The sequence below is a fragment of the Hippichthys cyanospilos genome, chromosome 9 (genome assembly GCF_059441005.1).
Source record: "Hippichthys cyanospilos isolate Australia breed blue-spotted pipefish chromosome 9, RoL_Hcya_1.0, whole genome shotgun sequence".
Taxonomy (NCBI): domain Eukaryota; kingdom Metazoa; phylum Chordata; class Actinopteri; order Syngnathiformes; family Syngnathidae; genus Hippichthys; species Hippichthys cyanospilos.
In genome coordinates this window covers 2,545,315-2,571,306 of record NC_142377.1, presented here as the reverse complement: position 1 = coordinate 2,571,306, position 25,992 = coordinate 2,545,315, and the positions used below count along the sequence as shown (strand labels likewise).

The following is a 25,992-nucleotide window of genomic DNA, read 5'->3' as shown; positions in this document are numbered from 1 at the left end:
CAATGCAAAATAAGTAATATCGTGTAAGTAATAAGTAATGTCGTTTAGGAGGCTTAAAAAGATTTTATATACCTTTAATACCATATAGCATGCATCTGATTTAGCGTGTTTGCACTTTCAAATGGGCTTTCGGCAAGCGCAGACTTATTGCCTTTTTGTTGTCAACAACAAGGCCTCGTGGATCATTTTTTTCGGCAGACTTTGACCCATTATAAATAAGGAAAGACAGCTTGACTTGTGCGTTCGGGACAAAAATGCTAGAGCAGTGGCATGGCACGCGTGGATGTCAACAGATGGAGGGAGAAACTCAGCATAGAGCAACCGATCCCCGGTTTTTATTATAATGAGTCAATAACAAATTCTGCCACTGTTTTTTTGTTTGTTTATTGCCATTGCAAACTTTCTCTCAAATATTTTATATGAACCATTCACATTAAGGCCAGTTGCAGCACTTGCAGGAGTCCCAGTAAATGAGACCAGGCTGGCAGTGGTGCAGGTAGGTGTTTCCCATGAAGCACTGGAAATAGGTGGTGCTGTCAGTAGGGTTTTCGTACAGGCCATCAGGACGGCCATGACAGAAAGTGGCAATGGGGTCCCTGGTGGTGGTCGGAGCTGGAGTTGTGGTAGGCTTAGGGCCGAATCCTGTTGAGTCAGACGTGAAAAATGTTTTGTAACTCTCTCATTCAAAACAGTCTCTGTGAGTTGACAGCTTGACCACTTTGTGGGAGAACAAATGTGACATGGAAAACGTAACATGAAGCATTCCAAGGAAAAATATTCACCCATTGACATCCTGAGGTGGTTGATGAGTGGATATGGGCCAGATGAACAGAAGCTTCCAACGAAGTCATCCATGTCAAGAGTCCACACATGAGCGCCACCCAGGTTCATGCCTGTCATCCACTCAACCTAAATAGGATGAATGTCAAAATGACTATTTGAAAACGAGCGTCAATGTTTCTGCTAAAATATTAAAACACCGGACACTACTCTGGCTGTTGTGATAAAAAAGTGATATGATAAAGGCAAATGACTTCCTTGTGTTTTTGCACAGTCAGAGGTATGGGCACCTCGTATTACCATACCTCCTCTTGTTATGTGTGGCAATGAATATGAAGAAGTGTGATCATTGCATAATATAATATCTCGATACCGTGGTATTTGTCCATTTGCCCGAAAGGCAGAGGATGGGTTCTAACTTCCTCAGCATGAAAGGCCTTACAGAATGCAAATAATGGTGCTTTGATACCTTGGAGGAAAAGCTGCGCTGGTCATCATAGCCAACCCAAGAACTGCCAAGAGTGGCATATGGAACTTTCTGTTGATCAATCCATGCAGTAGTTGCACCGGAGAGGAAGTCACAGACCTGTCACAGAAGACAACTGAGCAATCCAAGTTCAGCTTCTTGCCCTCCATCCTTACCTTAATCCTTCTAAATTAAAACAAGATTTTATTTTTTTTTTAACTCCAAAACACAGGTGTCAAACTCAAGGCCCGGGGACCAGATCCGACCTGCCGCATCATTTTGTGGCCCTCGAAAGCAAATCATCACCACCATCCCTATGCTAAACTCATTTCCAAAATGTTAACTTGTCATGTGTAGCAAATAATAAAGTTGAGATTTTGCAATATGTTTTGCCTAGTTTTGTTACAGTAACTCCCATAATTAATCAACAAACCCAATGTTTGACTTCAAATTTCCTTTCAAAACCACTATGTCATCAATTTGTTTAAACCAAGTCCATTTTTAAACTGGACTTGGTTTTCTCATCATATCGGCCCAATGAGGGAAATTGCGGCTATAAAATGGCCTCTGACAGAAGGCCATGTTTCAGAGGGAAAATTTGTGGAGGGAAAAAATTATATTAAAAAAAATTCAAATAATAATTTTGATGAAATTTATTGTAACAACTTTTTTTCAGCATCAAATGTTTCAGTTGGTCAAAAAGGTTTCTTGTTTAAAGGAGGATTGACGCAGGGATCAAACGCGTGCTGCGTCTGGTCTGTAAATGGGTTTAATCCAACCTGCTAGATGATTTTGTATTGTAAAGAATAAAAATGAGCTGCATTTTCTCATATATGAAAAACTTGGCATTTCTCAGTAACGTTAACGTTTTATGATTAATATTGATGTTGTGCTTGTACTATTTTGGACAGTATTAAAAAAAGAATATAAAATTTGAAGTTGTTTTGAAATCATATAAATATATAGCATGATTTTATTGGTCCGGCCCACTTGGGAATAGACACATTAAATGAGTTTGACACCCCTGCTCTAAAATATCTGACCTCATAGAAAGACCAGAAACCAGCAGTTCGAGTGTATGGCCCGGCATCAGCTGGTCCTTGTGTTGGTGCTCCAAGCCCAGAGGCACCAGTGGTAAGGCGGTACGTCCTTCCATATGTAGGTAAACCCAGGAGCAATTTCTCTGCTGATGCTCCCAGATGCAGCCAATAGGACACAGAGGAGTTCTGAAATTTTGGATTGTACATACATAGTCATACAAGAATGCCAACATTTTTACATCTGCTTCATATAATTCAAAATTTTCATCAGTTTTCATTGTGCCAATACCCTAACTTTGAATCAATTGCGTGTGTCAGAGAAAATTCTCAAATTTATGAGGGTAAAGTTGTACACTTGTAAGAATGAAATAGAACAGTACAAGTAAATGACATTATTTTGCGAAAATTAAGCTTTCTGCCAGGCACAATCATGGATCTGCATTTATATCGGTGCTTATCAATTACATTTTCCAAAGCCACACCTAGGAAAAATGTTTAGCGCCCCGTTAACGCTCTGTGCTGACTATGAACAAGATAATTATCTATAAAATTGTACAAGTATACCTAAAACTGTATCCTCTTTAACATTAACAAAAGAAAGAAGCAATTACACTTCACATGGCAAAAACAAAGCCTTTTCCCTGAGGATGATCTATGCGCCCCATGGCAGAAATTTAGGGCTATATTAGCATTTAAGCAATGGCTGTTACGGACTCTTTTGTTCATTTTGCCTGTTTAGACTATTGTCCGAAAGCAGCCACTGTGCCCAGTAAAGGGTTAATTGAAACGTTCATGTGATATTCTAACCAATATGCCTTATTGGTAAATAGTAAATTAGTTTGCGTCCGTGCATATTTAAATGACTTTTATATAAGATGGATTTATTGGCAGAAATTGGAATTTTTAGTAAATGCAGTGGGCCAATTAAAAATGGTCTGGGGGCCACATATAGCTCCTGGGGCATTGTATGGACACCTCTGAACAAATCCTTTCAAATTCTGCCAAAGCAATAGAGAACATTATCTGTTTTATTTATTCACTATCTTCATCAAAGTCACTCAAGCGGAAATTAAACTCACACTCCGATGTATGTTCACTGTGTTCCAGAACCACGCATAAAACCAGATCAGAGAGTGAAACAATGTGCACAATTAACTAGCGCTGGCCTGTTGGGCAGGATTTGCAGTTCGTTTCTTACAATATTGTGATGGATGTGTGTTCCTGTGTCCAAAGAACTTGAGTACAAGGGGCTGTTATGTCCACTTGCTGCCTCCCAGTGTCCATGGAAGTCATAGGTCATGAGGTTGATGAAGTCAAAATGTCTGTGGGTTAGAAACATTTATTTTCATTACACATATAAGCTTTTGTCTAGTACTATATGTACGTATGTTAGCAGTTTTACACAGTATTGTGAGTTGAGTGTGTTCCCACTTACGGCGCAATCAGGTTGACCTCATAAGCTCTATCGATAGTGGCAGGGATAGAGGCCACATTGGCAGACAGCAGTAGTTGAGTCTTTTTGGATTCTCTGGCATCGGCCTCAAAAGCTGCAGCCAACTCCTACAACAGTATCCATAGATAAAATCATCAAATCAAGTCATCTAACATAATTTGTGGGCTCTTTATTTTCTTTTTAATTACCACTATTACAGGCCTAGTAAACATTGAAGAGTGGACTATTTCAACATTTGCCTATATTATTTGCTATATTACACATAATAATTCAAAGTAAATATCATTGCAATATAAGAACATCAGAAAATTAAGAAACAACATAATTGAATGTTTAAGTATCTGGGATTGTATGTCTGGACTCTTAAAAAACATGAAAATACGTCCTTGGCATTGAAGTTAAGTATCTGGGATTGAGTGTCTGAACACATAAAAAAAAAAAAAAAACATGAAAAAAAATGTCCCTGCCATTGAATGTGTTACGTATCTGGGATCGGATGTCTGAACTCTTAAAATAACAACAACAACAACAAAAATGAAAATATGTCAGTGCCATTGAATGAGTTAAGTATTTTGGTTTGAATGTCTGGACTCCTAAAAAACATGACAATATGTCGCTGGCACTGAATGAGTTAAGTATCTGGGATTGAATGCCGCCCAGACATTTTTTAAGAGTCCATCTTAAAAAAATGTGAAAAAAGTGAAAATACGTCCCTGGCATTGAATGAGTTAAGTATCTGGGATTGAATGTATGGACTCTTAAAAAAAACAAAAAAAAAAAACGTGGAAATACATCCCGGGCATTGAATGAGTTAATGTTGATAGGACCAAAATAAAAATAAAAAAAATAGTGCTGATATAAAGTGTTTTGCATCAGATGAGACAAAGCCTGAACCTTTGTTTTGCATTTGGCAGCCAACATTGTATTTTGCGCAAGAACATTAGACTGCAGTTCAGTACTATATTACATTTCTGTAACCTTTAAAAACATACTTGTACGCAGTAATGATAAAATGAAGCTTTGATAAGGTACCTTGCAGTTTAATTTTTCTATTATTAGTTTTAAGTAAACATCTACTGTATGCTAACCTTGACCAGCAAAGTGAACCTCTGCTTGTCCTGCATTGGGCTGCCGTTGTGTGCTGGATATTCCCAAGCCAAATTGAGCCCATCAAAGTTATGGGTTCGCAGGAAGTTGATGGCCGACTTGATGAAGGCAGAACGGCTTTCAGGCCTGGCAACCATTGCAATGTATCTGGTGATACACACAAAGAGAAAACTCTGACTGGAGGACTGGAACATTTATTGTTTTAAAAGAAATCATGGATTGTCCAACGGTACTTACGGGCTCATTCCGTTGACGGTGCCTCCAACTGACAGCAGCGTCTTTAGTGCTGGATTACTTCGAGACAAAAATGAACAATATTAACTCGAAATGTTCACTTATTAAAATGAGTGGCCTAGGGTTTATGGCGCATTATACACATTTGAAAATAACCCTGCTTGGTGATACCATTAAAAAAAAGTATCACTTATATTTCTATTAATGTTTTATCTATGATTATACATCTTAACTTTTTACAATAGCATCCAATACTTTAATTGTGCCCTATTTGATCATTTATGATGATACTGATCTGACTGAGATCATTTGTATAAAGATGTAGCCGGACGCTATGAGAAAACTGTATTACCTTGCTTTCATCAGTCTTTCTCAAATGCTTCTCAAAATATAATTGAGAAGCATTGGCTTACATGGTTTTGAGGTTGTTGAGTCTGGTGTACTGCTGCTCATCATTCCACTCAATGGTGCCGATTTGGTTGAAGCTGTTGATGGTGGCAAGCGTGTAGATCACATGTGTGCACAGGAAAGGGTCAATGTTGTCTGCGGTAAACTTGGCATGACCAGGCCTATACTGGGCCCAGTTGGTCATGTGGCACACCAATTTATTGGAAGAAGCTGAGTGAAAAGAGAGAGAATAGATATTTTATCTTTTCATTCATTCTCTGAAATCTGGTTCCATCACTTTCCTCTTTCAAAAATAAAAGCACTTATATCAAATCAATGAAAGCAAATGAGTGGCTGAAACTGCAATTAAGCCATTCAGCTTTATTTTTAAGCAAAAAATATTGTATCATAGCATGGCTGATCATAAATCTTTTGGGCATACTTGTAGCCTACCCAGAACAAAAATGGCTCATTAGCCAATCGGACTTAATATATATGTTTTGGCATAGTATATTTTTTGAAGCTTTTGTCCAATTTATATGTATTTATGCAGAGCAAATCCTTTTTTGTAAATTAGTAAAAAGATCAGAGCATTTCAACCCAAGTATGAATTCCGGTTTAGTCCCTACGCTTACTAACAGGGACACGTATCAGGCATATTATTTTTGAATGGGAATGTTAGTCGACTGCGCACAATGTAATGCGGTTCAATGAAGAAAACAAATGCAACATTGCTCACTTGTGGTTGAATTTCAAAGAGGTATTAACATGTCCCATATGTTATTGTGGTAGTTTTGGTTTACAGTGGCTTAGATGTTCACAAATTTATAAACACATGATGAGTGTGGCTGTGAGAATGGCCTCACACGTATGACGTTTGTGAATCATGAGTTAAGCTTATTAGTCTTTACTCGGCATTAGAAAAGTTAAATGTGTGACTGCACTTACGATACACAATACATATCAGCAACCATCTATCCATTATTACAACTGTTATCCCTCACAAGGATTGAGGCGTGTCGGAGCTTATCCCAGCTATACTCAAGATGGGACACCACTGCTCTAATGTATTCTCTTTGTAAAAGTCATTAAAAAAATACAGCATTCATTTTGGGTCTGATTTTATTGTGAAGATGATTTTAAGTGTCCTGCAAGTGTAGCCTCATTGATTCATTAAGTATTCAGTTACACAAGTTACTTACCTATGTGCAGGGTAAGGAGAATTCCGAGAGCTAGATAAACAAAAGGAAGCAAGATAGATAAGTATGAGAGAGTTATACTTGACTAATGCACACATTTTTATTATCGAAAAAAAGATGTTCCCCAAAACAAATGAGAAAATGGCTTCTGCTATGTTTCAACACTTTTTGAAGTACCATTTTGATGAATTGAAATATTAATCATAAATCGGTCTATGATGTCTGGAAGAGTATAACATAATACACTCATTAGTTGTCACGGGACTTGTTAACGGCACTCAAAAAAGAAAAAAAAAATCCTTTACCTGTAAGTAGTTTTGCCATCCTGTTGATTCCTTAGCCAATCTGGTTGACCTGTGAAACTAATTAAGGAAAAGGAATTTAAAGGAAAGGAACCAGAAACCAAAATACAAAAACAAATAAAAAGCTAGCTATATAAAAATGAACAGCTGCAGAAACCTGTCTTCATTTTTCAGGTTAAGATCAAAGCTGGTGCATACCCAAACCAATTCTTCTCATTGACAGATGTCCCAAAAATGGAGTTAACCAATTTATGTTATAAATTAAATTTGAGATCCTCAAGTTATGATGAGCTCCTTACCTTCCTGAGAGGATCCGAAGAACCAGTAACAAGTTTGGTCCATTTGGTCAAATTTATATATTTTGCTCCTCAATGACTAATAGGTGGTGACAAAGTGCAAATGATAACAATTTGTGGGCGGCATTTTGAATCGGTATCAGCCCACAGTAAGGTCAAACAAAGCCATAATCAATCATCATAATTATTAGGAGGAAATGGGCAGAGCAGTATAGTTTATGTCATGATAACTAAATGGTCATTCTTCATAACTCTAACCGATGATAGCTGACTTTTATAAAAGTATACAATTGCAATTATTTTATCTGTTTAATTACCAGGTGAACATATTTGTTAACTTATAATAAATAGCTACATAAATAGGGTGAATAACAACTTTTCCATATAATAGGATGCAGTTCGACACCACTGAAAACTAGAAATTAATTAAAACTAACATTGTCATCAAAACATTGTAACGACAATAAAGCATCACAATTTTCAGAACCGAGAAATACTGGATTTGTTTTTCTTCTCATTTCGGTTTGAAATGCCGGTGATCATTATACTACCAGTAACTTGAGATTAGCATTAGGGCACAGTTGAAGGTTGATTGGAGTTCAAATGATTCGAGATTGCAAAAGATTTTGAATTAGTTGTGTGGTTAAAAATGTCTATTGCTTGATTTATATGTCAGCAATAACCGACAAGGATCCATACCAGACAGGAGCGGTAGAAAATGAGAGTTAATAAAGCAGCCTCTGTTTTAATTTAAATCAGTACAACCAAACTCGTTTTAGCTCAGGGGCCGCATAGAGGAAAATGGATCCTCAAGTGGGCCGGACAGTTAAAATCATGTTATAGACAGTATTTTAAAAAGTGTCAATTATATGTGGATTTTTGCTCTGCGTGCCAGGCTGATCCCAATGTCTCTCAAATAGCAGGGGTCAACTGTAATACAATGTAGAAAATTAAACTAAAACAAATAATGCTGATGTAAAATAACTTTTTTTGGTCCCCCATGTATCACAATATAACATTTTTCCTTAAGTTGCATGGAAGTTAAGTTCCATTTATTTATAAAATACATTGTATTGTAGGGAACACTTAATATGAAGTAAAAATAAATAAACAAAAAAATACAATTAACCACTGTCCACTATCCAAAAATCTGTGGTTGTAAAATGTATTTGCAAGGAGTGCAGGGAACTGCAAATAATTGAACAGAATTGAAAAGACATCGAGTGGTCCGTGGCCTGACTGCAGGGGGACCGTGAAATAATTTGGGTTATTAAAATAAAATATAGATAGATATACTTGTTAAATTCATTTTATTTTAAATTGTGAATGTAACTTTTTAATAAAGCAACCAATTCAACCAGTTTGATATTTTTAAAAATATAATATTTTTCAAATATGTCAAACAGACCCATGTAATCCACCGTTTGGAGAAAATGTTTGTGATGAGGAAGCATGGCATTTGTAACATTTACTTTTTAAACTTAAGGGTGGCATGAAAGTAACAAATACTGTGTACTCATTGTCAAACTGAATATGTTGGTGAATAAAAAGGGATTGTCTTTTTTTTTTGTTTTGTTTCCACACACATTTGCAATGGGGTTTCTTGGAAAATGTGCTCTCTAAAAAGGAGTTCCTGACTCCAAAATGTTTGAGAACACATCCAAGGGCATTGCAGTATTGTAGACAATGGATTATTTGGTTTGGTCCCTTGCCTATTTGTTTTTTTTTTTTTTTTTTTTTGTAACACCATGAAATCCTCTTGCAGGCCGGATTAAACCTCGTTGCAGGCCAGATGCGGCCCACGTACGTTTGACACCTCCAATTTAAAAGGTTATCTTGCACCCTCTCACTTGCCAAGCTGGCAACTAAGCGACAGTATGTGACGTAATTAACAAACAGAGAAGTAAAATGCACACACAAAATACAATCACAGAGTGTTTATTGAAGACATTATGAATAACTTAAACTTGCCCTCAAATTTTTGTTCATCTACAGTATTCCAAAGAAGCTGAAAGGAAACATACAGTAATCGCATATGACTAATTCAAGGATTTTCTATTACAGAATGTTAGTCAAGCCTACCTACCAGTAAACCTCAAGACTACAATCCTAAAAACACTGTGAAATTATGTATTGAAACACACAAGAGATTATACACATTTTCAACATGAACTTTTGACAATCAGAGGTTTTGGTTTGTTGGCGTTGACGTTCTGTGTGGCGCTGTTTGTTCATGTTGGGGTTACTGCTGACTCAAACATGTTCCTTTGTGAATGAGTGTGTGAATACTTGTCTACCCTATCTTAACCAGGGTATGCCCCGTTTTGCACCCACAATCCACCTGGGCCCATGAGCGGAACTAAAAAAAAAAAAAAAAAAAAAAAAAAAGTCAAAAACAATAAATATTGTAATTGTCTTACGCCAACATTTTCCTGTTTGGGCCGCTGTGTTTTACTTCATTTTTGGAATTTCCTCTCCTGTCAAGAATCGTTCTGAGGCAAAATACAAATACTGATACAAAATTTATATTTTAGAATTTCATATAACGTGTTTTGGAATAAAGGCTTGATTTCCCCACAATATCAATGAACAAATAAAAAAATAAGTAAACTTAACAAGGAATAGATTACAATGAAACTTGTGGCATTATCTTTGTTTATGGTAATTGAAATGTCTTTGCTTTTCCTTTGGATTCTGAACTTACGAACAGTAAGAACAATCAATAAACTTAAGGCAACAACATGAAGAAATATAAATGGAGTGAATCCCCGCAACTCCTGAGAGAAAGAGCTGAGCCATGAAAAGGAAAAATTGAAAGTTGATGACATTTCTAAATGCAAATGCAGAATCAACATGCTTGGGTACCTTTCTACTGTAATAAATGTGACAAAAGTTTTACATAAGAGCTGATAGAAACCGACAGGATTACAATGCCAGAAGTATATGACATTGTTAACAGCGTGCTTTGGTGGCCAAACCTTTTACAGTATCTCTGTTGGGAACTTTATATCTGCCTATGAGCATAAAAGCAGTTGTCATAAAATAAAGTACATGACAGTAGCATTTTGTTCAAACAACAGGGGCAATTTGTATTCTCACCTGAGAGAAAATAAACAAATAAATACATTCATAAATAAATAGATGACAGAAAACTTTGCAACTGACAAGTGACGTACAATATCACGACCTAGACAGTGTGAATGATTACCGTAACTCCCCAAATCTAAGATGCACCTGTGTATAAAACAAATTTTGGTATTTTCAATGTTAGCGTGGATAAGACGCACCAACACTTTGGTAACATTGTCAAAACTACAGCAAAACAGAATAAATCTCATTATTTGTACACTCTTCACTTTTTTTTGTGTTCATATCTAAAAGTTATAAATTTGTTGCACGTTAAGTTAAAGTTGTTTCAAATTTCCCACATTGTGAGGGGTCACAGAACGCATCACCAGTGTAAGGTTGAATCACTTGAAGCTGTTGCTTTTCCTTTTCCTCGCGATGGGGTTTGAGTTCTTTTTACCATAAGTTGACCAGCATCCATGTTTCACCAAGTTTATGAATGTGTGTGTGTATGCCAAAAGACCGCACTCAATAAACGAGTCAAATGGATTACCTTTGCGTGAGCTCTAATCGGTGCACTCTTAATTGAATCAGCTGGAAACATCATAATTTATTTCCTCTCGTTTATAGTAATATTTCCTGTGTGAACAAGGGTGGACTCGGATGTTGGTTCAGCCCGCTTCTTTTGATGCAAATAATCCCATAACAACCTTAACTAACATGAGCAACTGTTATCTGCAACAGGCACTTGATGCTAACAGCCTACTGAGCTCCTCTAGCTCGTCCCATTATGGTAATTATTGTAAGTAAGATACAGACGATATAGAAATGTACATCTGAGCTTCAAAACTCGGCTTATGTGGCTGACGGATAAATCTTACTCAAATGACATTGAAAACAAACAAACAAAAAAAACATTTTTAGGTTACCATGTATAGGACAAACCCATAGTTTTGGCCTTCATTTTTTGAGGAAAAAGTGTGTCCTATATTTGGGGAATTACGGTGCAAGTTAGAGTTGCCTGACTTCAGTGTGGGCATCATGCTTGCACGTTCCTCTCAATGACAGAGTGAATGTTAGTGAGATTGGATCTGACTGCCTGGTGAACAGTCAAGGGTGTCAGTTGGCATCGACTAATCTGTTCAAAACTATTCAACTTCATCCTGACATCTATTGTAATTGTGTATGAACATTTGTGTATGGAGGCAAGAGTGATAGCTCAATAAATATTATCCTCCCGTTCTTATGAGACATGTCACACATTAGATTTTGACCCTACATTGACTGAATCCAGTGCATGACAAAACAATTATCTTTCTATCACTGAAACTTTTTTTAAGGGTTTTTTTTTTTAATCCATTCCTATCCGTTGAGGTTGAGACAGCACGTACTTTCAATTTTAAGTCAGTAAAATAAAAAGCAGAGTGAAATCACAGGCCTGGCACATTTGTGAAAACAAAAATGCTAATGAGCAGGTGAAGCGAATGACTGTAGACAGTTGCCTTGTTCTGTACCATCATGCCAGTACCTGAAAAGACAAACAGTAGATCACACTACTATTTAGCACAATTTAGCATGTTGCATATGATGCATTTTCATCTTTAAAATCTTTCTGACTAGACTCACTTTGCCAACCTACTGAAGTTCAATCAATTAAAAAACTATGTACGTGTCTGAAAATGGCGTAGAGCCTAATCCAAACCAGAATCCACAAATAACCTTGTTGTTTGTTAGATTTACTCACTAAATGGATGTTATTATGTGTAGTTGCCTCACTTTTAAAGCTTTGTGTAGACCAGTGGTTCTCAAAGCGGGGTCTGCGGGCAACCCATAAAATAATTTTAATTATTAACTCTTTCAGTTCCATGGATGAGACTACTCATCTTTTAAAATACCTACGTTGTGTGCCAAGACAAGAATTCTCCTCAAATACTATTTTTTTATGAAAGTGTAGTTGACACCCTTGAATAGTGCTTATTTTGATATTAAGCCGATTGAGCACTGTAGTGATGAACTGTGACCATTGGATGGCAGTGTTACTCACAATGGGGAAGAAAGCCATCCTGTACATAGAACACATATATTACATACTTGTAAGGCTGTACCATTAATCAAATTTTAATCGCGATCACGATATTGGCTGCCAGATTAATTAAGATGAAAATGTGCGGTATTAACATTTAAAAAACTGCCTACCAGTACATGCCCAATCAAGCACTCTCAGTCATCCTACCACCAGGGGACAAATGCAAAGTTAAGACATCATTAAGCTTGAGAAATAGCAAACGAACAAATCCTCCTATCAATTCCACAGCTTGGTTTATGCTTGATACGCCCCGCGAGTTTCACGCAGGTTCACGCGTCAAAATGACGTATTTTATGCAACCATGTCACTTCATGTGGTGTCGGCACTGGCAAGATTTTCCCAACGCATACCTTCTGAAATTTATTTACCGCATGGCAATCTTTCATATGATACCATCCATGTTTACATAGACATAGCACACAATATTCTGTTGGCCTTGAAAGATGAGTGAAAATGCGAAAAATCAGACGGCATTCTAGGGGCATTCTGTCTTTTTCGATAACGCTTGGCACTGAAAGAGTATGTAATACCATATTTGTGTTAATTTGATTTTATAGTAAATCGTAAATGTATTCATGGCTATCCAATAAAACAGTCAATTCAACCACTTTGATATATTTCTATATGAAATTTGTCAAATCGACAAACAATCCATGTCATCATCAGAGAGCTTGATTATTTAGTCACTAAAAACCTGTTTGGAGAAAATCGACCCAATTTGTGATGAGGAAGCATGCAATTTGCAATATTTATTTTGTAAACTTCAGTATGGCTGAAAAGTAACAAATATACTTGTCGTTATAAAAAGGCCACTTGTGTTTGGATTCAATTCTTTATTTTTTTTGTTTTGTTTCCGCAAACATTTGCAATGGGGGTCCTGTAGCGACTGCTTTAAATCTCTCAGATTATGGTTATTCACCTGAGTCCCGTGAGACAATAATCTCTTGGGCAGGTCCGTCCCCTCCTTCACCCCAGGACCGCACTTCCAATACAACATATCCATTGTCTTTGGGGAGAGGCAGGTTCACCGATGTCTTCGCCATGTCCAGGACCTTCAAAACTGTTTGACCCTCATGCTTGTACAGAACCTGCGTGGAATCGTGGAAGAAACAGTTTTGGTTAACACAAACCCAAATTTGCTGGTAGCAGTGCTGGACGTGATCTACTGAGACTTCGGCACAATTTACATTAGCTCTAAAATATTTAGTGTCTTGGGTAGCGCTGGTGTTTGCATGATGCAAAACAAGAAAAAACTAAAGTTTGAAGATTTTTATGGGGCTATTGCAGCTGTCTAACAAAAATAAGGGCCCGTACACAATATGTCATTGCACATTGCACAGAAGCCTGTTTCAACTTTCAACAAATAAATGTGAGAATAAAATTTATAATCATTATGTACTTTCTATCTTTTTGTAGAAACAACTACATAGTGTTGCATAATTCAACCGTGGAACTGTGGTAATGAAGTTTAGTTGCAGTAGGGACAATTTACACATCAGGATGAGCGCTGGAAAACGTTAGTTACTACGTGTTTATCCCGCGTTTGCTCTCGTGAGTGGTATTTTATTTTTTAGTCAATAAAATGACTACTCTTGGCTGCTTCTTTTACTCCACCACCAACTCCCATTAAAAACTGCTACATTGATGACCACATCTGTCTCGCAGTTTCGGAAGGTGAGCATTCTTATGAAGCATACGACATGGCAAACGATGCCATCCTCAAGCTACTGGAGTCTGCCGTTGCTATGTGTTTCACACAAGCGGAGGGACAGTGAGTTCACTGAGAATTTACAGACAAAATTCAAGATTCAAGACTTTTTATTGGCATATGCATAGTAATTTTAAACAATGAAAATCTTATTATGTTCACTTTCCTGAGCAGATTACAATCTATACTCAAGCAAATAAAGTAGGTCTAAAAACTTTAATAGAGCAATAAGGACAGTAATAATGAACCACTGATAAATTAATAGACTTAGATTCTGAGCATATTATGGAGTAGAAGGAGTGGAAGAAACTGCCTACATAAAAGTATAATATCTTGTCGTGCAAAATATGTTTTTCTCAACTTTCCTGCACTGTGCAGGGTTTGTAAGGCGCATGTGCACATGTGACTGGTGATGAGGCATATTAGTGCGTGAGGGATTTGTTCAGAACCTGGATGGCCTGCGGGTAGAAGCTTTTTGCCAGCCTGGTAGTCCTGGCCCTCAGGAGCCTATACCATCTGCCTGTTGGCAGCAGTTCAAACAGGTTGTGTTGTGGGTGAGTATTGTCCCTGATGAGGTTGTGAGTCCTCTTCAGAACCCTGGTGTGGTAGATGTCCTGTCCAGTGAGGAGAAGGCTACTCCACAGATGCGCTGTGAGGTCTTGATCACATGCTGGAGAGCCTTCCTGTCTTGTGCTGTACAGTTTCCGTACCCCAGACTGTGATGTAGGTGGAAAGACACTTTGGATTGTAGAAGTTGTTGAGAATCTTTGCTTGCATGCCAAATTTCTTCAGTCTTCTCAGAAAGTACAGTCTCTGTTTTTGATGATCTGTCGAGTGTTGCAAGATCAGGTGACATCCTCGTTGATGTAGTTTCTGAGGAATTTGAAGGTTTTCATCCTCTCGACCCAGACAATGCCACATACACTACTACCAAATCGTGTCGCCACTCGGGAGTGGCTCCACCTGCTGCCTTGGGTTGATGTTCAGTTCTTTGGTTTTGTCTTTGTTGAGGTGGAGATTGTTACTGCGACACCAGGCCACAAGGTCTGCCACCTCTTTCCTGTATGCTGTCTCAGCCCCACCAGTGATCAGCCCGGTGACTGTAATATCGTCTGCATACTTACGTAGTTTCGCTGCTGTTGTTTTGGGAGGTGACACAGTCCTAGATGAAGAGTGTGTAAAGCAGGGCGTTAAGCACACAGCCCTGGGGTGTCCCTGTGCTCACTGTTCTGGTGCTGGATGTGTGGTTGAGGACTCTGACTAATTGGGGTCTGCCTGTAAGGAAGTTCAGCAGCCAGTTGCAGAGGCGGGGTGCCGGACCAAGTGGAAGAAGCTTGTCTATCAATTTTGGATGTTTTTCATGCTGACCAGTCTTTACAAGTCTTTACAGTCTTTACAATGGTTGATGGACACGATGCCCAGGGACATTCTTTTTGTCCGTGGGGTGACATCAATCCAATTGCTTGAACACCTATTCAATAAAGACTGCCGCCATGTTGGCCCATCCATGGCCTGGCTTGGTGGACTTAGCTCATGCGTTGTGCTGGGACCAGCCTGGCTTGGCTGTTCCGGCACTGCCACTTGCTGCCTCAGTGACCTGTTCAATGCGATTCACCATCGAAATCATAGGTGGGTGGATGTATGTGATTCACTCAAGTAACTATGGTTAGGAGGATTATTTTTGTGGGGTCAGTTTCGATGTCAGGACGAGCATTGGGAAATGGTAGGTACCACATGGTCTCCAGACGCGTTTTGGTGCATTGTTGGGTCTCATTTGTTTTTTGGGTTTTTGATGTGAATGTCTTTTGGTGTGAATGTCTTCTCTTGGCTTCTTATATATATATATATATATATATATATATATATATATATATATATATATATATATATAAAACAAACATTTCATTTTCTGAGGCTACACATGCAAATCATTTATCTGTGATAGATCTTTATTAGAATTAACTACTGACACTTAAAATCTTTAATATTATCCAAGTCCCTAACTGATCACATGGAACACGACACCAAACATGTCTCTACTACCTTTGAGCTTTGAAGCAAGTATATTTACTTCATGCAAGACACTTATGATAGTTTTGTTGGATAACAATAAAACTGTCTTTTACGGGAAAACACAGCTAATTATTAACTATTATTTTATCAAAAACGCTCAGTTGGATTGATGTTTAGTTTTAGTGAGTAATAAAAAAATATCTATAACTGAATCAAAGTTCGTAGTAATAAAATATATATTACTCAGTACACTTTGGTCAAATTCGGTTTCCAAAGTGCATTTGTATTCCATAAATGAATATCTCTGCATGGAAATGACAGCAAAAATGACAAATAGTTTAATAGAGATGATCTCTCTCTCTCTCTCCTGAATGCATTCATTGTACAGGCCAAAAGTAAAATCAATGTTCAGAATTAGGTGTTAAGATTTTTGTGTTATTTTGTTTTTTAAATATAATTTGAATGAATAACTCGTGAGCACAAGTTGAGCAAAGCATTCTGGGATGCAAGGAGGTGACAACATTCAAGTAACCAATGGGCATGCAGTTTGGGCCTGCAGCTCTTTCTTTTTTTTGGAGCATTTGAGATCGATTTACTCAATTCATATTGACTTTGATAATCTCCATTCAGTTAGCTATTTCTACTTTCTTGCTTCGGCATCGGCATCAATTTGTTCTGGTTCCATTTCACATTTTTTCTCTTTGTTCTTCTTTGCTTTCTTGTTTTTTTTTTGTTTGTTTTTTTTAGCCTTTTGGTAATTGAGTTGAGTGTATCAAGCAACTTTGTCAACCGACAAGCAGCTGGCAACAACGCCTCCATCTTGAAAACCTCTCCTTATTTTTCTTCATGAAAAACAATAAAAAAGCTATATTGCAAAGAGACGTGCTGTGAAGGTTTCCTGTAATTGAAAGTTCACTGTAATTGCACATGCCATGAGCACTCCTTTGACGACGAGTCCCGTCTGTAGCTGACCAATGATAATGGAGCAGAGTTTACTCTCAAAATTCCAATTTATTACCACAGCATTTTGTTCTGTCCTTACCATATTGCTCTGGCTGTGCGTATAAAGTGGAGATTGCCTGCTGGCTGCACAGCCAACAGTTTGGACAAGACTGGCTGGACAGCTCACGGGCAGTCCTTCACATGGAACATGATTGGCTCCCAGAGTGACATCGACCAATGTGGACAGGCGTTGTTATCCACTCCGGCTCTCATTGGTCAATATCGCGCCGGGAGACAATCAAGTGTCTTGTAGGAGTGCCATTGAGCATGGCGGACTACCTGGCCAGACTTGTTCAAGCTGTTGAATGTTGAGGACAGTACTTGGAGCCAATCTCCGAATGAAGCTCACATGCTACAGAAGGAGAATAGTGAGGACAAAAGAAAGCGTCGGAAAGATGTTACCTAGATAGCCTTGCTAATACATAAATTGGATTTTCAAGAGTAAACTGTGCGAGAGTAAACCTATATTATCATATTTGGTCATGTTATGCTACTCCGAGGGCCACTCCAACCCCCCGTGTTCCCCGACTCCGGCCAAGGGATGGAAACGGGAAGGGATAATAGTACAGTTACTGTATAAGGTTTAATAACAAAATATTTAAGTAAAAATGTGTACTGCAGAAATTTTGTCTCAAATATGATAATTATTTTTCACATTTAAAAAAATTCTGGTACCCAAATACGCGAGGGGTTTTCAGTACCCATTAAATGAAAAATGAGGGAACACTGTACATTGATAACTGATCATTGATAATTGACATGTTGACAGGTCAGGGTTTTTCCCATTTCTAACTACCTTGTGATGGATTGCAATTTCAACCTTATGTTTAGACAAGCCTTAGCATTTGTATACAAAGATACACTTGATGGCTTCTGCTGCACTCCCTAGTCCCAAAACTGCAAATACCTGCACATTCACCACTGTATATACAGTATTTCACAAAACCAACACACTAGAGATATCTAACTTTTACAGACTTACGTTATTTCACAAAGTCGTCCTTGTTTGAGTCTTCCCCTCCCATTTTTTTTTTTACTTCAATTTGGGGGAATTTTGCAAAAACGCTATTATAAATCTACCTGTCTTTAGTGGTTACATAGCTCATGGCTTTTGAATTATAACACATGGTGTGTGTTCTTAAAATGACAAAATGACGGTACTTATATTGAACAACATACAGTTATATTATGGGAGTAGGGGGTGGGGCGGTAACGGTGCGAGGCAATGTATGCATGTGCGTAGACGCAAATGCTCAAACTAATGTTGCAATGATTATATGATATTAAGTTTCAATGCTTTATTTATTATTTTTTTTACAAAGCTGAATATTAATTTGTCAAAAATCCCTAAAAGTCGTCATCACTAACTGACACGCCAAATAACTCCTCCCATTTAACTCCTGGACATCTTCTACGATATCCTCGTCAATTGTTCAAACATCATTGTGACTCTTCCATGGGTAGTCATCTTCAGAACACTCCAATTTGTTTGAAATAGAGGTCTTCAGAGATGATTTGCTGATCATCTTACTTGGAATGTTTTCTACCTAAGTCACGACTGTTGTGAGATCAGAGTGTCAAGGTTGCCCTTTGAAGTTTTGGCCCCCATCTGCCGATATCCATGCCAACTTGTTCAAGCACACGTCTAAGGGCTGAAGCAGACAAGTCAAGCCGCATTTTCCTTTTCATAATCCGTCAAAAATCTGCGGAAAAATTAATCCCTGCAGCCTCATTGTTGACAAAAGTGCATTTTTGAGATGTTCTGTGCAAATGCTCTAAAATTGATGCATACTATATGAAATTATAGGTATATATCACATATAGGTATATAATCATTTTAAGCCTTATAAATGACATGATATTCCTTCCTTTCACATTTGAATTCATGAATTCAAACAGAGATCTGCGGAAAAAAGTGGTCTGTTTTTAGTTATGTGGTTATAAGTTCGGGGGTGAACTAATATGGGGCTGAAAATGAGGGAAAAAAAAACTTGACTTGTACTCAGAGAAACACGGTCCCTTTTATTTCATATTCAGGAATCAACAAAGTTGTAAATGTATATTGGTGACTATTGTTTGTATTGTTCTTCATGAAACATGGTTTTTATAAGTAGATTTGACAAAAACCATTGTAATTTCAAACTTGACACTTCTTACAATTGGTGGTTTTGCCAAGTTTCCCACATGAAACTTCAAAACATTTTGTAGTACCTACCATTGGCCAAACATTTGATTAAGTATTAAATATTTTTTTAGTTCTATTGTATAGTTGTGCGTTATAGTTATTTTTCTAAATTTTTTTCATTAAAGCTGGCATAATAATTGAATGTTTTGCATATTTCTCATATTTAACAATGCTCTAAAATTTTACAGTCTATTACGTTTCCATTCAGGTAATTTATGAAAAATAAATCAAATGTATGCTTCATAAGTGTTATACACGCATGTAGTTTACCATTTCATTGTGTTGTTTCAACAGTATAAAGAGTAAAGAGACCCATTTTGTGGCTTTTAGATGCACAAAGTTAATGTAAAAGGTAATATTGACCACTCAATATGGGTTACCCTTATGGTAAACAGACACTGTAAACAACACCAACAAGACACATAGTTACCAACAGCCATCAATTAACATAGTTAAAACTTGAATTTTCTCTTGAATATATATTTCTAACATTATTATTTTTGCTTTCATGAAACAAAAGCAGAAAACACTCACTTTGTATCCCAGGACTGCTGACTCATTGTGCATGGCCTTTACATGGTCCCAACGTATAATTACCCATGAACCATCAGACCTCCATGATACATTGCCAGGTGGGCGATTAGGAGCTGAAAAAAGAACAAATTTTGATTAGTCATTCATTCATTTTATTTGAGTACTATACACCATCCTGGGAAATAAATACAGTAACTACAGTTGTCATTTAAGATGTTGAGGGCTGATTCACTAAAGAAATGCAATGCTTTAGACTAGTTCTAAAAGAGAAAAATGGAGCAAACAGGTTACGTTCCATCCAAAGAGTGTGTGCAGTGGCTAGATGGTGAAATGTGCCACAATACCAAACCACAATCCCAAACAGAATATATCTTGATGTGCCAGGGGTATTTGTTCATGTTAAGGAGAGATCATATGCATTTACAATTGTCACAGAGAAATTGCCACCTTTATGCAATAAAGCATTAATAAGCATCTAAATCAAACACCAGCACGAATAACCACATGCAGTTGAGTGGAGAAAAAATATAAAATATATAGAAAGCTGGTGTAAAATTACTGCTCATTGGAAGCCTCTTTTGCATGAAGGGACAACGCTCTTAAAAAAGTGCAATGTCAGTCAATGTCAGAAACTACACCCAATTGTTATGAAAATTCATGTGCACATCTCTATGTATGCTCACGAATCTTTAAAAATATCATAGCATCACTACGTGGGTTTTTCTGGACTACTAATGAATGAATGAATGAATGAATGAAGGGGGGCACGGTGGCTAAACTGGTTAGCGCTGTCTGCCTCAAAGTCCAGTTGTCTTGGGTTTGCTCCAGCCCTTCTGTGTGGAGTTTGCACGTTTTCCCCATGCCTTTGTGAGTTTTCTCCAGGTAATCTGGAGAAGGCATGTGTTTAAAAAAAAAAGGTGTCTGTTTATAAAATGCCTTGTTACGGTTTACTCAATTTTTTTTTATACAGTATAAGATATTTGTTTAAAACATGCCTTGTGACTGTTACTCTATTTTGTTTGAATAAGTGTTTAGTAAATGCTTTGTCACTGTTCCTCAGTTTTGTTGTAAACAGAGGTTGATATCACAGAATGAAGAAGCAAAAATCACCATATAATCTGCAAAAAACAGAGATGCAATGCTGAGACCACCAAACTGAATCCCTTCAACACTTTTGTTGTGCCTAAAAAATTTGTTCATAAAGGTAATGGACAGAATCAGTGACAGAGGGCAGCCTTGGCGCATTCGACTTCCTGCCGGCAATGAGGACCAAATTCTGACATCAGTGGGTCCAGGGATGTAACAGCTCGTATCATGAGATTTTGTACCTAACACTGCGGGAGTTTATAAACTCTGCTTCCTCAAAGGAATACATGTCAGTGAAATTGAGGCATTCTTCGAAGTATTCATCCCAACTTCTCACGGTGTCCTGAGTTGGGGTCAACAGTGCCCCATGTCTACAATAAACAGTGTTATTTGCGCACTGTTTCCTCCTCCTGCGACACAACACGGTGGACAAGAATTTCCTCAGTCCTTGGCCTCTCAACTCCTCCCACACACGGATCTGTGTTTTGGCGTCTGCCAAAACTGAATTGCGTTTAGCCAGCCCGTACCTGTCAGCTGCTTCTGGAGTTCCAGTGATAGCACACCATCTTCAGCTTGACAGCATCCAATACAGCTAGTGTCCAGCATCGGATTAGGGGATTGCCATCACCAACCACTTATCATCCACAGCTTTGATCAGCTGCCTTGACAATGGAGACACGGAACTTGATCCGCGCGGACTCAATGTCCCTCGCCTCCTCCAGGATGTGGCAGTAATTTTGCCAGACTTGAGAGTTGAAACTCCTTCTGACAGAGGATTCTGTCAGGCGTGCCGAGCAGATAGTCATGATATCATAAGGCCTGTCAGATCAGAGCTGCATCCTTCTACACCATCAGAGCCAACACGCCACCGGGTGGTGATCAGTTGACAGAAGCTAGCTCTGAATTATCATTCTTTGTTATATTTTAATGATGAGAGAATCACAGTCTTTTGAGTACTATGCTGTCTGAGGATTAGCCTGAGAGCTGAGGTCTGCCTGGATCTAAAGGTAGCTCAACTTTTCAGTTAAAAGGATGGCTGTTCTTTAGACTGCAAACTGTTCAAGATTCATTTCAAGTAGTGGGCGCCAGCCATCTGTCCGTCCATTCAAGATTAGAGGCTTGCTGTTGCCTATCCCAGTTGACTTCGGGCACTAGGCAGGGGACACCCTGAACTGGTTGCCATCCAATTGCAGGGCTATATTGTCTCAGTTGCTTGCAAACATGATTAAACAAAATTAAATTAAATTCCACACAATGTTCCACATTTACTTAGATGATTGATTATGATGCCAATCCCTACATCGGAGGTTTCTGTGCATGCATGGAAATAAGGCAAACATACGTGGTTTTCTCGTGGTGACAGTAGCTCGTGGTGATGGTGGCCCAGTGCCTGCGCTATTATAGGCTAAAACAGCAATATGATATCGAGTGCTCGGACGAAGTCCAGACACCCTGGCTGTTGTCTCTAGTCCTGCTGTCCGCACTCTGTCTGCAGCTGCTTCCCGTTCGTGCTGTCGCCAGTATCGGATCTAAAGTCACCCATGAAGCACATTGTCAGATAGAATAGTCACAAATTATTATTCTTCTCTCCACAAATGAAACTAAGTGACTGAAAATATTTGTAGGACAACCAATGAATTGTCAATGATGTAGATACAGTAATAAAAACCACCAAAAACACTATTATTGTCTTGGAAAATATGTTACAGTAAATGGTCACCACATTATCAACTGTATTTTGTATTTTGCAACACCCTTAAACAAAGCACAAATGTTCTTTGCATTGAGACATTAACCATCGCATCACCTCATATCCTCTCAGGATGCCATTGGTATTTGATTGCAGCACAGGCTCCCATGACACTTGAATCTCAAAAGCTGTCAGTACAGTGACATTTATGCTGAATGGTCCAACTGTTGGCTCTGTGTAGGGTTAATTACGAGTGAGTATGTTATAGTATAAACGCCTTGTAATGTCCAACCCATTGCGAATTCAACAGCAGATATTATTTTGGTGTACAATTAACGATTGTCAGCAAACCAAGGTTAAAAATTAGACTTTTTTTGTACAAAATCAAAAACTGTAACAAAGAATCTCAGGACTTTTATAGATTAAATCTCCAAAACATTAGATAAACTGACCTTCTTCAGCAGAGTGAACAATGGCAATCTGGCTGAATGGACCTTCACCCCTTCGGTTATAGGCTTTAATTTTCACCTCAAAGGGACTGTATGGCATCAGGGTGGCGTTGTAATACACATATCGGGAGGACTCCACTAAAGGTATGCGGACTTCTGTCCACGATGTTGTGTCTTTCTTCCTGAAAGCCAAGATGTAGCCAAAGCTATCACCATTCTGGTATTCCCTGGCCATGGGCTGGAGGGTTAAGCCAAAAATGAAAGATCAGCAAAATAAGCTTTACACTTAGTGCTAGTTTTTCATGTGTAATCAGATGTGTATTTATATATTAGTCTTCAACTTACCGTCCATGTTATGATAAGTTCGTTGTGATCTCCTCCGCCACCTCCGAGCCCACTGGGCGCCACTGAGGGAGCTGGACCAGACCAAATTTAAAGTGCTTAAAATGGACACATCATGGGAATTTAAACTTTTCAGTTGATTAAATCTATACAAATAGATATGTTTCTGGAGTGATTGCCCACAATTATCTGTGACATTAATCATAAATACAGTTTATGAATGTTGTAAAATCCATGTACATATGGATCATGGGTAAAAGATGATATTTTGCACTACTAATTACAACATACATTCAAGTAATGAGTTGGTCACATTTGCAGATGAATTGGTTGCAGTGTCGAGCCAGTTTGTAGTTGGTGCAATATTACACAGTTTGTAGTGTGAATGACAAAAGTTGAATTACCAAACATGCAAGGTTTTGGAATATTGGAGAAAACAGATACTGTATTTCTCTGTGTACAAGTCGAGTTTTTTTTCCCCTCGTTTTCAACCCCCATATTGGGGGGTTCGACTAACACCCACATAACTCATAACCGCACCAATTTTTTTTTCCCACATATCAGTGTTTGAACGTGAATAACATTAATTTCAATGCAAAATAAGTAAAATCATGTAACCCTAACCGAGGGGTGTCCCAAGATTCAAATGACCAGGATCATTTGAATCAAGTGTGTCAGGAAAAGAAACTTGGAAAACATGTAGGACAGCGGCCCTCGAGGAGCGACTTTGGACACCCCTGTCCTAACCCTAAGACTTAAAATGACTATATGTACAGTACAGTTGGCCCCCTGCTTACGAAATTAATCCGCCCCGCGGTTGTGATCGTAACGCAAATTGGCCATAAGGCGGGCAACCCAAACACAGGATTGACTTGTCTCCTTCAGCCCTTGAACGTGTGCTTGAACAAGCTGAAATGGATATCGGCCACACTCTGATCTCACAACAGTCTTCACTTGGGTAAAGAACGTCTCGAGTAAGATGATCCATAGACTTCAGTATTACTTGAGGGGACATCTCACAGACATTTCGCAATGGCTTCCCGTAGGGGGCTGGCCAAGAGGCAGCAGAGTGGGGGTCGAGCCAATGGCAGAGTGTGAGCGGCTTTTAATTCAACAACAACTCAACACACACTGCGTTCTAACGCCAAATTTAAGAGGAAACAGGACGAAATCATCAAGTTTTAGTTCATACAAGCAGGCAGGAGTTTCTCTCGAGGGATTCGGTTGAGGATTCAAGGTAATCATTATATAAAATAGCACAATGCGTGCACTAGAAAAGGTTGTGCAAAAAATGGCAAATTAACATTAGGTTGAAATATTTATGTAAAATGAATGATAACTGCCCATTTTTTTATATTTTTGCTTTTAACCAAGAATCGAGACTGTTTTACTTTCATAGGTGTCAAAATTCCAGGATTTACGCATTTATTTAGAAGACATTTCAACATAAACAGCTCTTTGTTTCGTGCCGGGCGCCATGTTGGTTTTTGTATTGATACACAACAGCGTACTTTCTAAAGCCGAATTTAAATGGAAACAGGACAAAATTGTCAAGTTTTTGTGAATACAAGCTTATGAAGCTAAATATTGTAGTAGGTAGTTAACCTTCTTCCTCTATACAGTGTTAAACTGTACTGGATGAATCTGTTTAGGGTGTACCTTTAGCTTGCTGGGAGAGACTTCTTGCATAATAGCTTTTAGATGCTTGTGTTGCTGTTATGTCCAATTGTCTTGACTTTGCATGCATCATATTTAACCAAAAACACTATAGGAGCCGGAGAAGACGAGGACAGCCTGATTCTCAGAAGGCACTGACCAGCTGGGAGAACTATAAGTCGGTCCAGAATGTGCTGGCGCCCTCCTCCATAGAGAAGCAGAGTGTAAGGCACATCATGGCGGTTGTCAACCCCAACACAGTCATTGGGCTGAGATTCCTCGCTAAGACTGCGAGCAAGGAGGATCAAGGGAACATAGGCTGACATTCGGAGATGTTCCAGAGCAGGGGTGGGCAATTCCAGTCCTCGAGGGCCGGTGTCCTGGTTTTCCAGTTTCCTCTCTCAAACACACATGATGCAAACGATTAGGATTGTTTTCAAGATCCAGCAGAGCTTGTTGATGAGCTAATGGTTTAAATCAGGTGCATTGGGGAGAGTAAACTGGAAAACATGTAGGACACCCCTGTTCCAGAGGATGATCTCAGTGATGAACGTGCGCGGGCAGGGGCAGGACGTGCGCTGGAACGACAGTTACCGCTGCATGCTGAAGCAAAGGTCAGGAGGTGACAAGGGCGGAGAAGGAGACGTTGAGGACCAGGCAGGCTGTTTTGACGTGCAGGACAACCTGGATCGCACCACAGCAGAGGAGAAGGAGGACAACAAGGTTATCTTGTCCGAGCTTGCCCAGCCGGACCCGTCGATGGACAAATTGCTCCTTACTGTCAGTAACTACACCCGCTACCTGGCCAGGAAGGTCCAGTCCAACTCCTCTATGGCTGAGTGCTGCAAGCAGGGGCGTACCCCACAGGAAAAAATAGAGATTGCTGTGGATCTAGAGATGGGCAATCCGCC

General features: G+C 38.7%; 2 protein-coding genes across 3 annotated transcripts in view; both read right to left on the bottom strand.

The window, feature by feature from the left end:
* Positions 1 to 433: 433 nt before the first annotated feature.
* Positions 434 to 7,284, bottom strand: chia.1 (chitinase, acidic.1). The gene is made up of 12 exons (XM_088423042.1): positions 7,268 to 7,284; positions 6,972 to 7,028; positions 6,670 to 6,699; positions 5,494 to 5,698; positions 5,084 to 5,140; positions 4,828 to 4,993; positions 3,722 to 3,846; positions 3,485 to 3,608; positions 2,290 to 2,472; positions 1,250 to 1,366; positions 783 to 909; positions 434 to 642 (listed from the first exon to the last, which is right to left on the bottom strand). Exons 2-12 carry the CDS (start codon positions 6,988 to 6,990, stop codon positions 434 to 436), a joined length of 1,362 nt encoding a protein of 453 aa, XP_088279168.1. The 5' UTR covers positions 6,991 to 7,028; positions 7,268 to 7,284.
* A 1,902-nt stretch (positions 7,285 to 9,186) lies between these two features.
* Positions 9,187 to 25,992, bottom strand: part of cntn2 (contactin 2) — a 61,800-nt gene continuing 44,994 nt past the window's right edge. The window contains exons 17-23 of one of the 2 annotated variants that reach the window (XM_088423040.1): positions 23,429 to 23,499; positions 23,087 to 23,321; positions 22,752 to 22,867; positions 22,287 to 22,473; positions 19,859 to 19,971; positions 13,336 to 13,504; positions 9,187 to 11,858 (exon numbers count right to left, since the gene is read on the bottom strand). In XM_088423040.1, coding sequence (XP_088279166.1) covers positions 11,761 to 11,858; positions 13,336 to 13,504; positions 19,859 to 19,971; positions 22,287 to 22,473; positions 22,752 to 22,867; positions 23,087 to 23,321; positions 23,429 to 23,499 — 989 coding nt within the window. In that variant the 3' untranslated portion in view covers positions 9,187 to 11,760. The remainder of the gene's footprint in view (positions 11,859 to 13,335; positions 13,505 to 19,858; positions 19,972 to 22,286; positions 22,474 to 22,751; positions 22,868 to 23,086; positions 23,322 to 23,428; positions 23,500 to 25,992) is intronic. The other variant, XM_088423041.1, reaches the window with a different exon arrangement.

Bases quoted from the DNA above. Each gene is read 5' to 3' on its own strand.
- chia.1 (XM_088423042.1), bottom strand. The intron at 3,847-4,827 runs GTTAGCATACAG...ATACTGTTGTAG, and splicing joins GGTTCACTTTGCTGGTCAAG to GAGTTGGCTGCAGCTTTTGA. The intron at 2,473-3,484 runs GTAAGAAACGAA...CCAAAATTTCAG, and splicing joins CACACATCCATCACAATATT to AACTCCTCTGTGTCCTATTG.